Source organism: Culex pipiens, chromosome 1, assembly GCF_016801865.2.
Source record: "Culex pipiens pallens isolate TS chromosome 1, TS_CPP_V2, whole genome shotgun sequence".
NCBI classification, from domain to species: Eukaryota; Metazoa; Arthropoda; class Insecta; order Diptera; family Culicidae; genus Culex; species Culex pipiens.
This window is the reverse complement of record NC_068937.1, coordinates 111,401,161-111,415,216: the sequence shown is the minus strand read 5'-3', so window position 1 is coordinate 111,415,216 and position 14,056 is coordinate 111,401,161. Positions and strand designations below refer to the sequence as shown.

Below are 14,056 nucleotides of genomic sequence, written 5' to 3'. Positions count from 1 at the left end.
CCAGGTGTAGGAGTCGTCTCCATGCCATAAGTACAAACAACAAACCAAACCAAACCTACTCCGGTGGAATCGCTGGCGGCGGTTGGACTCGCAATCCAAAGGTCGTCAGTTCAAACACCGGGGTTGGAAGGTTCCTTGGAGTAAAAAGAGGTTTGGGTGCTCTCCCCATTCAAGCCTTCGGACTCCTAGGTTCGAGCAGAAACTTGCAATAGAGACCACAAAAGACCCGGGGGTCGTTAATGTGGATGGTTTGATTTTTTGAAGTATTTTAAGTATTTTAAGTATTTTAAGTATTTTAAGTCTTTTAAGTATTTTAAGTATTTTAAGTATTTTATGTATTTTATGTATTTTAAGTATTTTAAGTATTTAAAGTATTTTAAGGATTTTAAGTTTTTTAAGTATTTTAAGTATTTTAAGTATTTTAAGTATTTTAAGTATTTTAAGTATTTTCAGTATTTTAAGTATTTTAAGTATTTTAAGTATTTTAAGTATTTTAAGTATTTTAATTATTTTAAGTAAAGAGTTGAACCAGTTTTGGCTTAAAAACTCTGTAATAAAGTATACATAAAAGTATTTTAAGTATTTTGAGCATTTTATTTATTTTATGTATTTTGCGAATTTCAAATATTTTAACGATCGGTACCCAATTAACTTTTCCGAAATGCTCATGTCAAGTTTTGAATGTTGGTTTTACTAAAGTTATGATTGTATTTTTCATTTATTTAAGGCATTTTTGAACATCACATAACTGGGACCTTTGTAAATTTAGAATTCTTCTGCAGTGACCGGTAATCGGTTCCAAGGTGGCCAGATGGAGCCAGAGTACATTGGCATCACATACAATGGCCACAGTTTTAAATTTCATGAATTTTGATATGTCACAATACAGGGTTCCTTGCACATTCCGAAATGTCCCCAGTGACCACCGGTAACCGGTGACCGGTTCCAAAGTGGCCAAGTGGGGCCAGAATACATTGGCATCACATACAATGGCCACAGTTTTAAATTTCATGAATTTTGATATGTCACAATACAGGGTTCCTTGCACATTCCGAAATGTCCCCAGTGACCACCGGTAACCGGTGACCGGTTCCATAGTGGCCAGGTGGGGCCAGAGTACATTGGCATCACATGCAATGGCCACAGTTTGAAATTTCATGAATTTTGATATGTCACATTGCAGGGTTCCTTGCACATTCCGAAATGTCCCCAGTGACCACCGGTAACCGGTGACCGGTTCCATAGTGGCCAGGTGGGGCCAGAGTACATTGGCATCATATGCAATGGCCACAGTTTGAAATTTCATGAATTTTGATATGTCACAATACAGGGTTCCTTGCACATTCCGAAATGTCCCCAGTGACCACCGGTAACCGGTGACCGGTTCCATAGTGGCCAGGTGGGGCCAGAGTACATTGGCATCACATAAAATGTCCTCCGTTTTTTCACAAAACAGGGTTCCTTGTCAATTCCGATATTTGCACCCAGTGGAACGATATGGTAAATGTACAGAAAAAGTAATCCGGAAATTGTGAAAATCGTACCATGAAATCGTGAATATTATGAGTTTTACTTTACGAATTTTTGAACTATGCATATTGGGCACGAATAAACCAGGAGCCGTGAATAAATATGCATGATTAGACATGCCCGAATACACTCGTAAACGTGAATTAAATTCATGATTTCATAAAAAAAAATCACGAATTCATGAAATTTATGCATGATTTCATGAAGTTTATACATGATTTCACGAATTTTTTTACGCCTTCAAAAATAAATCATAAAAAATATTCCAGAACTCATGAATTCTGTGCACGAATTCATGCATAAAAATTCATGATTTCATGAATTTTATGCATGAAATCATGATTTTTTATTCACGATGTATATTTTTTCGATCGTAATCATGAATTTTTATTCATAAAATCGTGAATATTTTTCACGCCTACATGCATCTATTTCATGAAATCATGAACATTATTCACGTTTACGAGTGAAATCGGCCATGGAAAGTCATGCATATTTATTCATGATTCCTGGATAATTCGTGCCCAATATGCATAGTTCAAAAATTCGTAAAGCAAACATCGCGTTATTCACGATTTCATGGTACGATTTGCATGATTTCCGGAACACTTTTTTTTCCGTGTAGCAAAAAAATGATTTGATCATAACTCTCCACTCACTGTAATTCTTAAATAATACTTATTAAACTTCACGATAGTTATTTAATTAGGTTTTGTTGGGAAATTCCATCTGAAAACAAACCTAAAATACATAAAAAACCCAAATGTATCCAAGTAGGTCACGTGTCCCACCCGTGTCAATGTGACGACAGCTGCATGCCGTTGACAGGCACGAAAAACCTGAAAACAATCCCAAACTCCTCCAACAGCAACCTGTTGCGTCACTTGGTCCCAATTCCGTCGCCGTTGGCGCGCACCCCGGTTCCCATGGAAGTCTAGCGCGGGTTGTTTGGAGCGGATAAATTACTGAGAAAATTTTCCACAAAAATTCCGAATCTTTTGAGAGGTTGAAGATTTGCAGTGGTTTCCGGGAAGTCTCGTAGCGATGGACCAGATCGAGGAGAGTGGCGAGGATTCGCAGGCCCCGGAGTCCACCTTCGAGGATGACCTCATTCCGAAGGATATCACCGATGACTTCTTCGAGGAGATGTGTGCCAAGGCGAACCTGGTGAGTGACCTGGCCTGGTTCCATCTTTATTTTTGGGTTGCCTACATTTTGACCTGTCCTGGAATTCCCCTTTTCGCAGACGGTGAAAGACCTGCAGGGCAACCAGCAGTATGCGCTGGCGGAGGACTTTCAGAAGTTGTTGCTCACCAGCCAGCAACTGAGGCAGCAGCTGCTCGACGAGCAGGACAAAATCGCCAAAATGCAGGACGAAGTTGCGGCGGCCGCTGGCCGAGTGGGCCAAGCGCTGGCCATCTCCCAGCGCGACCAGGACACCATCCAGACGCTGCGGGCGGAAATCGAGAGCGCCTGGAAGCGGGCCGATGCGGCCCAAACGAGGGAGCAGGCGGCCCAGGAGACGATGAACCAGATGCGCGAAAAGCTGGAGAAGCTCTCCTCGGACTCGGACCGCCACGGGGACAAGGATGACGAGTGAGTACGGGCGAGCCAGGGTAAAACGGAGAAGCTGAAAAGTTGATTCTTACAGGGTTGGAGCTGCGATGGGCAAGCACAAGGAGAGCATCCTTCGGGAACGTGACCGACTGTTCGCCGAAGTTGAAGAACTCAATCGGCGGCTTCACACCCAACGCGTCTACATCGAAGAACTGGAGAACAAGTGCAACGACACCGAGACCAAGGTCAAGGAACTGTACAAGGTGCTGGACGAGACCTCGAACGAGGCGTTCCGCGACAAGCGCATGCTGGAGAACCTGCAGATTCAGCACGCGGAGGTGACGTCCGAGCTGGCGATCAAAACCGATGAAGCGAAACACTTCAAGGCGCAAGCGGAAGCCAGCCACAAGACGACCGTGCAGCAGAACATGCAGATGGCCGCGATCCGAACCACGCTGGAACGGCTCACCACGAGCAACAACCTGCTGCAGGTGAAGCTGGCGAAGGCGCAGGGTGACTTTGAAAACATGGTCCAGCTGAAGGAAAAGGTCACCAACGAGCTCAACACCAAGGTGAACATCCTGAAGCTGAAGGAGGACGAGAACAACAAGTTCCGGCTGGAGAACGCCAAGCTGACCAAGAGCAAGGAACTGCTGCAGAAGAAAATACTGACGATCGAGACGTCAAAGTGTACCGTGGATCAGGAGGTGTCCAAGTTGAAGTGAGTCGGAGAACAATTTCGGCATTCACTGAAATTAACACGTTTTCATTGACAGGACCGTAATCGTCACCTTCGAGAAGGAGCGAGATGTTTCCAAGAAGGCGTTCGATGCTTCCAAGAAGCAAGTCGATGCGGTGCTTCGCGAGCGGGATCTTGCCCGGAAGGATCTTGCCAAAACCAACAGTGAGTATCAAAACCGTAGAAGGTAAAGTGCTAATGGCTTCCTATTTCTGCAGAGACAATCTCCGATCTGCAGGAGCAGATCATTCTGCTGGAGAAGCAGCAAAAAACGCTGGAGAACGAAATCAAGGGTCACATGGCGGCAACGCAGAAGCAGAGCATGGTGATGATGAAGATCGAGAAGGATCGCGACCGCAACGCGGAGGAGGTGCAGAACCTGTCGGACAAGCTGGAACAGATGAACGATGACCTGCTGTACAAGCAGAACCAGATCGTGGAGCTGCGCGAGAAGCTGAAGGAAACGGAATCGCGACTGTTCCAGTGCCAGAACTCGCTGGAGCTGACGCGCAGCGAGCGGAACATCTTCGAGCGGGATCTGGCGACGTGTATGAAGGAAAACGACGGGCTGAAGGATCGGCTGAAGTCGTCGGTGCACGCGGTCGATCAGCTGAAGGATGAGAACGCGACAAAGGTGGCGGAAATGTTCAAGGCGAACAAGACGATCGACAAGATCGAGAAGGAGAAGCAGTCGCTCAAGTCGGAGGTGCAGAACATATCGATAACGCTGCAGCACACCAAGTCGGAACTGTCGGAGAAGATGATGGAGAACTCGAGGTTGAACAAGACGCTGACGGAGGATGCGGCGAACATGGTGCGGCTGAAGAAGCAGCTGGACGGATCGATCAACGAGAAGGATCTGATTAAGGTGCAGCTGACGCAGAAGGTCGAGGAGATTACCGCGATGACGGAGAAGTTAAACATGCTGAACATGGCGCTGGATCGGGGCGAGAGTCAGTATCGCGATCGGCTGGATGACATCCGACTGCTCAAGATTGAGATCAGCAACTTGCGATCGCAGAGGAATTTGCTGGCTAGGGGATTGGCGAATACGGCGGACATGCGACAGGAGGTGCTCCAGCTGAACCGAGTGCTGAATCAGGAACGCGTCAAGGCTCGGGCACTGGAGGACGAGATGCTGACACCGATGAACGTGCACCGCTGGAGAAAGCTGACCGGCAAGGATCCGGAAAAGATGGATCTGATCGTGAAGGTGCAGACGTTGCAGCGCCGAGTGCTGTACCAATCGGTGACGGTACAGGAGAAGGAGAAGACCATCGAGGAATCGGAGAAAATGTACGGTGAGCTGAAGGAAGTGGTGGAGAAGCTGCCGCACCAGAAGATGAAGGAACAACTGTGTGCAACGCAACGGGTGCTGACGGCTAGAACGAAGAAGCTGAAAGCACTTTCGGCTGAGATTCGGATCAAGGAGGTGGACAGCAAAAGCCAAGAGTGCTTGGTGGATGAACTCAAGAAGTCACTGCTGGAGACGAAGAAGGAGCTCGTGAGGGAGGTGAGAACCGCCGAGAGGACGCAAATTAGAACACAAAACTAACGTCAATCTTCTTTCAGAAACGTGACAAGCAGAAGCTGGCGGAAACGGTTCGCTCGGCACTCGTTCCGGTTGGTTCCGGTGGTGGTGGGAGCCGTCGCGTTCAGTCACACCACGGAGAGGTGATCGTTTTTCAGGCTCAACAGCGGCCCAACACCAACCACGGCAGCAAGAGTGCCGGCTATCGGATGATGGGGTCCGGGTACAAGGTGACCTGCTAGAACGAGGACAGGGCAGTGATTAGCGGCGACCAATTACGAACGGAACGTTATTGAATTTCAGATTTTCAACCTCCTTCATCTGCATACCGGGAAGGTGAGGCACCACCACAGGTGTCGTTCGCCGTTTCCTAGCAATATCTTTAAATTTACATTTTCGTATCCAGTGTGTGTGTGTGTATCTGGTGTGACAAATAAATATTTGAAAGAGTGAGGAAAAAAAGTCAATGATTCCGAAACGGCTCTGTGATAACAACGAAACCGGTTGACCGTCAAAATCAAAGTAGCCGGCGAAGGGCAACGCCGGCCGCGCTGCGATGCGACTCGTCGGCTTACCAATCATCCATAGCCTGCTTGGATGAAGCCCCCCTCTTGCTGAACAAGGTGAAGGTTAATAAGCTGTGGGTTTCGGTTGTTGAAAATTCACTTCCCCGTAGAAATCGCCGCGCATGCTTTCCTTTTTCAATGGTGCGACATTCGCCATAATGGCCGGCTTTATAGCAAACACGACGACGACGCGGGAGTCAAGGTTCTGGGGGGCTTCGCCAAATTATAGGTTCTGCGACGACTTTAGATTTATACCGATTGTTGTCGCGGCTGTGAGATTGACAGGTTGAGACCAAGAGTCATGCAACGTGTGACGCGACGAGAAGAGCAAGATCGCGACCTGTGTATTGAGGAGGTTTTCCGATTCAGCTGATACAACGAACGGTGCGCGACGGCATATGCTTCAATGACAAATTTGTTTACGAAAGTGTTTATCGACATGAGTGGGCAATCTGGTGCTAAAATCATGATGAAAGATAAATTCAGACTTATTTTCAATCTTCAAATTCAAAAAAAAAAACAAAAAGAAATTCTACCAAACTAAACTACAAGCTAAACAAAATAAAAAGGTAATTCCCAGAATCGCTAACCTAGCCGTGTCCATTGTTAATTGCAAATAATTGTAATGCTTCGTTCAGCAAAGATCGTCATTATATCGCGCTTGCTTTTTTGTCTTGTTCTTCGCTTCGATGTGGAATGATTCAACATGTTTTCACTTTTGCGTCTCAGTGTCTCTCAAAAGCAGGCAAACATTCTTTTGCAACGGTCATCATTTCATCTCGCAGTTTGCGGTTTCTGAAATTAGACCGTACTTCGCTTCGCGAACGAAAATGCACTGCTGATGCAACGCAAACTTTGCCCATCATTTGGACCTTAATTGAAAATTCAATCACCTCGTCGCCATGCTGCAATCACTTATGATAATGGCTTAAGTCACACAGCCAGTCACACACATTTTTTGCAATTACCTGCATGCGACACCGGAAAATTAAAGTCCCGCGCGCACGGAACAAAGTTGGCTTTTCCTTGATCACCGGTGCCGGGCGCCTACTCTGATTGTGGTTGTGTTGTTGCGCGCAATAGACAAAGTAACGTGCAATTAAGGTGCCCTCTCCCTTGGATGGCAATTGTTGGCATCGTCTGTGTGAGTGGGGTGAAATGTCAGCCTGCCATCATTTCGCTGTCATTGTGGAGCCACTCCTTGATTAAGTTTTGCTTTTTTTTTGTGCAATTCCACCTCCCCATTTAGTTTCCGATCGCAAATGAATTGATGCCCTTTTGGCCTTTTTCAGCTTTAATCAGTACGAACACACAGGCATACACGCACACGTGCCCGCCTAATGACACTTCCAATCATGGCCGCCTGCGAGGGATGACCCCTGAGTGATGTCAGAGCAGGTTCACGACTTCACGTGGATTTTACTAGCAGTACGAAGAAATCTATAAGCAAGAAAAGTGTCAACAACATTTTCAAATAAATAGTAAATCTTATACAAACTATAAACAGTGGATACTTATTACAAAACAACAATTAAACATAAACATGTGTCTGTGCTTGTCGGTTGCTGTCCTTGCTAAACAGACTGCAGACAATCTCAGCTAGCGGATAACGCCTGGACTATATGCAAACGACTGAAAGTTTTGCCGTGTAAGCTAGTCACGATAGCATTTCCCGAACACCGACTTCAGAGTCGAGGACCTGAAGTAACTCGATTCTGATGAAAAATCCTGATGCATTGTGTCTGCATATATTCTTTTAGGATTTCAATCTCTATCAAGTAAGAGTTCTTTACCACTTGCGTTTCTAAACAATGGGAGTTCCTTACGAATTTCGTCTCTAACTTATAAAAGCTTTTATCTTTTAAATCGGGAGACATTTATCACTGAGTTTAGAACAAATGGGAGTTTTTCTTTTGGTTTTTGCCTCTAATGTATACGAATTATTTATGAAACTCATATCTAACAGATGAATCAATCAAAAATCCCGACGCCGAATCCGGAAATAAATGTCCTGGAGAAAAAAGCATTTTATAGCATTTGAGAGTAGCCTATGAGAGTTTTATCACTTTGAAGTGGGAGTTCTTTACAAATCTCGTTTCTAACGAATGGGAGTTCCTTACGAATTTCGTCTCTAATTTATACGTGTTCTCGATTAATTTTCCCAAACAAGATTGTTCAGATACATCTTTTAGGGACGGTGATATTTCACTACTGCTTGCAACGACTTTCTAATAGTTTTTTTTTATCACTTTTCCTTTATTCAGCCCTAGCAATAATTCAAGTTGCCACTTGCTTAGCTTCAACTTTTTTTTCCTTGCAGCGGCATCAATCAGAACTGATACCTGCACTTTTCTGATTTTCTTCCATTTATTTATCACTTTGACTGTTTTTCTTCTTCTTTATTTGGGAAAATAGCCACTAGGATTCTGCTGCTAGTAATGCGCTTGGTTTTTCATATCTATTCACAAAAGTATATAGTTAAATTACCGTCTCTGTTGCCGTTCACGCTCGCGGAAATATATGTATATATAACATTCTTCGTTTTTTTTTTGTTTTCTTCGTAAAAAAGATATCACTCCAATGTTTTTTTTTAAATTAATTTTTTTAGCTTTTTTCTTTGCTTCAAGATTTTTTTGACAGAAAAGAAGATTTTGAATACACGATTTTTCCGTACATGTTGAAGTAAGGTGCTCGTTTAACGCGTGATATTGCATTGATATTTTCTCGTTTTCTGCAAGTTTAATAGATTTAGTGGTAGTATATTATGTTTGTCGGCGCTTTTTATGAATGTATGTTTCCTCCATGATTATAATTTGTATAGTTTTTAATCGTACACAAGGACTGAAACGTAACCGCACTGAACGAAAAGTCAAGTCTTTTGGTTTTTTGAGTTTGGATTCCACTGTCTATGTATGTACAAATACGCGCATTTCGTGTCGAAGGAATGTATGTGGTTGTGTAATTCGGCGGAGAAAATAAACACAAAACTTAAGAGGACATCATTTGATCGTTGGTTTACTTACGCGGTAGTCGGAAAGTGGGGTGAAAAAGTACGATCTGTTTTTTTTGCTAGTTGTGAACACAATTCATATCATGTCTTTAAATAACTTGTTTTATTTATTTAGATATCGACAAGAGCGAGGAAACAACTGTACAAAAAGCCACAATAGTTACATTCGGTTCAGGGGGAACTGAGGTATCCAAAATCCGCAAGACTTCGTCATGTTTGACACAACATTCTGCACTGTTCCATCGAGCGGAAGCTGGTTACCACGGATAATTCAGCTATCAAAGAAAACTGTAAAATCTTGAATCAAAGAGCTTTTGTCTTATAACATATTTCCTAAAGCAAAACAAAAATAATATTTTCTTTGTATGTGTATAAAAACGGTTTCGTCAAGAAAAGAAAAACAAAAAAAACACAGAAAACCTCAACACAATCTAACTCTAGAACCCAGCTCAGACGCCAACCTCGCGTACAAAGCACTCCCGACAGACGCGGACCGCCTTGGTTAACCCGTACTTGGGCAGCGGAGCCGACGCGCTCGAGCACCCACCGCAGAACACTCCGCCACAGTTCCGGCAGTGATGACGCCTCCGGAAAGGCGTAAACGACGAAGCACAAGCCATGCAGCGGGGCGCGTCCCCGTCCGGAATCCACCGCGGAGGAGCCTCCGGCATGCGACGCTCCTCCATCATGCTGCCCACGTTGACCGGACTGCTCGGACTGGACCGACTTCGGCCGTACTCTCCCTTGGTACCGATGGCGCTATGTCTTCGGGTATTGCCACCACTGCCCTCAACCACGATCGACGTTTCACTCAGACTAACGCTGCGCTCCTGAGAACTCCGGCTCGAGCCGCTTCCCGAGCCACCACTTCCGGCGGTCACAACCGATACCGACACGTTCACCGTCACGCTTCCGTTCTCACTGCTGGCCGCGGTCGTCATCATGGTGCGCGGAGCGGACGATGCTCGCACCGGTGAGGCACCTCCCGGCGGTGACCCGAACACCGAATCGTGCGGATCTTCCGCGTTGACCTCCTCGGCGGAGTAAATGCTTTGGCTGGAACCGCCACTGTTCGTGATGACGTCCTGTTCGCTGGCGCGGAACTCGAACAGATCGGCCGGGTCCGGCTCCTTGGGTTTGTCCGTCGAGTTGGCAGCCGGTTCCGGTGGGTCTTCCGGCTCCGGTGGGGACGAGTTGATCACGAAGACGCTCTTCAGCATCTGGCGCAGGTCAGCGGCAAAGTTGGTCTGCAGCTGGTCCGCGACGCCGGCGATGCACACAAACAGGCGGTGCAGCAGGTTCTCCGTGGTCCTAAAACAGGTGAGCAGTTATTGAAGCGAATTAGGGCACTTTACGTTTGTTGCGGACGTATCTAATGGATGGGAGTTCGTTGCGAATTTCGTCTTTAACAAATGGGAGTTCTTTACGAATTTCTCTCTAACAACGCAGGTTCCTTACGAATTACGTATCTAACAAATGGGAGTTCCTTACGAAGTTCATTTCTAACTAGTTGGAGTTCTTTACGCACATCTTGTCTAACAAATGGAAGTTATTTACGATTTTTTCTCTAACAAATGGGAGTTCCTTGCGAATTTCATCTCATCAAATGGGAGTTCTTAACGAATTTCTCTCAACAAAATTGAAGTTCTTAACGAATTTATCTCTAAAAAATGGGAGTTCTTTATAATGTTCCTTTTTTACAAATAAGATTTCTTTACGAATAACATCTCTTGTTGTTTATGAATTACGTCTCTAACAAATGGGAGTTCTTTACAAATTTATCTCTAACAAATGGGAGTTCTTTATGAAGTTCCTTTCGGTCAGATGGGAGTTCTATACGAATTTCTTTACGAATAACGTCTCTAACAAATGGGAGTTCTTTACAAATTTATCTCTAACAAATGGGAGTTTTTTATGAAGTTCCTTTCGGTTAGATGGGAGTTCTATACGAATTTCTTTACGAATAACGTCTCTAACAAATGGGAGTTCTTTACGAATTTCTCTCTAGCAAATGGTAGTTCTTTACGAATTTTTTTCTAACAACTCAGGTTCCTTACGAATTTCTCTCTAACAACTCAGGTTCCTTACGAATTTCTCTCTAACAACTCAGGTTCCTTACGAATTACGTATCTAACAAACGAGAGTTGCTTACAAAATTCATTTCTAACTAATTGGAGTTCTTTACGAACATCTTGTCTAACAAATGGTTGTTCTTTACAAATTTCTTCTCTAACAAATGGAAGTTCCATACGAATTTCGTCTCTAACAAATTCTTTACGAAGTTCCTTTCTAACAAATGGGAGTTCTTTACGAATTACGTCTCTAACAAATGGGAGTTCTTAACAAATATCGTCTCTAACAAATGTGAGTTCTATACGAACATTCTCTCTAACAAATGTGAGTTCTATACGGATTTGCTTTCTAACAAATGAGAGTTCTTTACAAATTTCTTCTCTAACAAATGGGAGTTCCTTACAAATTTCATCTCAAACACATAAACAACCCTCAAATACTCACTTGAACTTTATCCTCCCAGCAGCCCGGATGGCCATCGCCACTTCCTGCGCCGCATCCGCGTCCCCGCTTCCACCGCTACTGCTGCCGCTGCTTCCCCCGCTGGTGCTGCTTCCGCACTCGCTCGGCAGTCCGCCCGATGACGGTGATGTATCACAGCTCGAGATTTGCCTCTCGGCGGCCAAGCATGTCGTACCGGACGTTCCCGCCGATCCGGCCGCACTCGACCGATGCTTGGAGTAGTGCTTCCGGTGGTGGTGGTGGTGATGTCGTTGCCGGCGCTGGTGTTTGGTGTGATGTGATTTCGGCTCGCAGAGCGTTGATTCGCTGTCGTCTTCGTCGTATTCGTCCACTTCGCCCTCCTCTTCCGAGGAGGAGGACGAGGACTGGGCGATTGGGTGACTGCTCGTTACGGGACGTTCCGTTTCCAGTTCGGGGGAGTGGTCCAGGCTGGGGTTGGCGGTACCGAGGCCGGAGTCGGTTAGCTTTTGGTTGCTTTCGGAGAGGATTTGCTCGATGCGGGCGTGCGAGGACGCTGCTCCGCTGGCTAGTTTTAGCTCTTCGTCAGTGGCGATGAAGCTGTCCGTGAGGGGTGCCTCGTTTGTCTGCAGCAGGTTACCAAAGTTGGTGTTTGGAATAAGGTATCCCGAGGCGCAATCCGACGTGACCAGGGCATCTTTCAGGATGTTGGCTGGGTCGTCTTCGTCAACTTCTTCCTCGTCTTCGTCTTCGTCGTTGCTTTCCGACACGTCGTCATCTTCGTTCGGTTCACTATCTACAGTACGGCGATTGTTGCTGGTATAAAAGCTACTGATGTCTTCTTCCGGCTCTTGTCCGCGCAGATTATCACTACTATTTACAGTGGCGCTGGTCGTCACGATTACGACCGTGTCGTCCCGCGCCGGATTTGGAGCTGCCGACGGTGACTGACCACCGCCGACAATCTCGTTTCCATCACAGATTATTTGTTGCTCCTTCAGACTGATCTCTTCGTTGGTGCACAGCAGCTTCTCCAGCTGGTAAAGTTCGTGCTTGGTGAGTGTCCGTAGCAGGTCACGCATCTTGATCAGCAGCTTCCGGAACGGGCGGAACATTTCCGAAATGTCGTCCGCCGGTTGGTCCATGTTCAGTGGGCCTTCCTTGAAGATTACCAACCCGGCGACGATGGCAAGGCGCGGAATGGAAAACATCAACGCCGGGTCGTACGAGTCCACCTGTTCCTGCTCGAGCAGTCCGACCTTGAGCGCCCGCTGCAGCGTCTCCGAGAACAGTACGCAAATCAGTTCCTGCATCTCGTACTCCTGCTTGGACTTGACCTGCACCATCGCGCTCACGTACAGCAGCTCAAACTCGGCAAACAACCGGTCAAAGATCTTCAAGCTTTCGTACAGCTGCTCCGTGGCGGCGTCGTTCACGTCCAGTCGCAGCGTCAAACTGTTCGGCGTATTGTTCCGAAGGCACTGCTCCCGCAACAGGTTCCGCACGTTGTCCAGACTCTTCGTGACGGCCTTCGCCAGCGGACGCATCGTTGCGCTCTCCACCTCTCGGTTCATGATCGACGACCCAGCCGCCAGACACTCCGCCCCGAACCACAGCTGACCGGCGAGACTCTCCTGGAGCACCTCCTCGGGAAACTTGGCACGGAAGGCACGGGCCGCCCGGTCCTCGCCGAGCAGCTCGTCCATGATCTGGTTCGTGATGGCCAGCACGCGGTCCTAAAAGCAAAAACACTCCTGTCAGAAACGAGTCCAGCTTCAAAGCATCTCTCAACCGCTACAAACCTGCCCCTGTCGTAACCGTCCGACCAGCCGGGTACAGCGAACCGGTTCCGCCCGACCGTCGAAGCTGTCCAACTCGCTGGCCACCGCCGTCAGGGCGCGGTCCGCGTGGTAAAACCGCGCCAGCAGCGATTTGTCGTCAGCCTGCAAAGCAAGAAATTGGTGTGATTAGCGATTGGTGATGATTACAATTACGGATCTTTGTGCGGTTAAGCCATGTTTGACCTGTTGAGTCACCTTATCGAATCAATTAGTCTGCGAGAGCCACACTCGAAACTGGACGCGATAAGGCTGTTTAGTCTATTGAATTAGGTTATCAACGGGGCAAACCGTACAACTCTGTAACTTTTGTTCTAAAAATAGCTTTGAAGCAATCTTGGCATTTTGAAGCGTGCTCACTTCCTCCGATCATCAAAACCACCAAAATTTCCAATAAAAATTCAAATTAACCGAATAGCAACAGTTCAAACACTCCAAGTGATCGCCAAATCACACCACCCGCCATTAAATTGCTCGCAACATTGCATGCAATGTTGCCTCCCAAACCTACGCCAACCAGCATTCAGTTACGACCTCGCCTGTTTATTTCTTTTTGCCGCGATCCGTCTGTCTGGGGGCCCCTTTATCCGATTACGACACAGCTGCCATGTGGTTTTTGTGTGTGTGTGTGTGTGTGTGTGTGTGTGTGTGTGTGTGTGTGTATTGTACACGTTTCTTCGTTTGTTACCGTTTTTTTATTTTTTGCGCGCCGACGAAAGGGGCGAAAGACTCGCAAGATAGCGACATTTATGGATTTTCCACGCTCGATAAGGTTCGCTACACTGCTGGCTG

At 46.4% G+C, this 14,056-nt stretch overlaps 2 protein-coding genes across 2 annotated transcripts in view; one reads left to right on the top strand and one right to left on the bottom strand.

Moving 5' to 3' along the window:
* Positions 1–2,311: 2,311 nt before the first annotated feature.
* On the top strand, positions 2,312–5,828 carry LOC120417207 (cilia- and flagella-associated protein 58). Its single transcript, XM_039579173.2, has 6 exons — positions 2,312–2,697; positions 2,777–3,126; positions 3,182–3,808; positions 3,864–3,991; positions 4,045–5,339; positions 5,399–5,828. The coding sequence occupies exons 1-6, from the start codon at positions 2,575–2,577 to the stop codon at positions 5,597–5,599; spliced, it is 2,724 nt and encodes a 907-aa protein (XP_039435107.1). The 5' UTR covers positions 2,312–2,574; the 3' UTR covers positions 5,600–5,828.
* Positions 5,829–8,157: 2,329 nt separating this feature from the next.
* The window catches only part of LOC120417189 (lateral signaling target protein 2 homolog), a 35,531-nt gene continuing 29,632 nt past the window's right edge, over positions 8,158–14,056 (bottom strand). The window contains exons 2-4 of the mRNA XM_039579157.2: positions 13,229–13,369; positions 11,451–13,162; positions 8,158–10,244 (exon numbers count right to left, since the gene is read on the bottom strand). Of these exons, the coding sequence (XP_039435091.1) occupies positions 9,383–10,244; positions 11,451–13,162; positions 13,229–13,369 (2,715 nt within the window). The 3' untranslated portion in view covers positions 8,158–9,382. The remainder of the gene's footprint in view (positions 10,245–11,450; positions 13,163–13,228; positions 13,370–14,056) is intronic.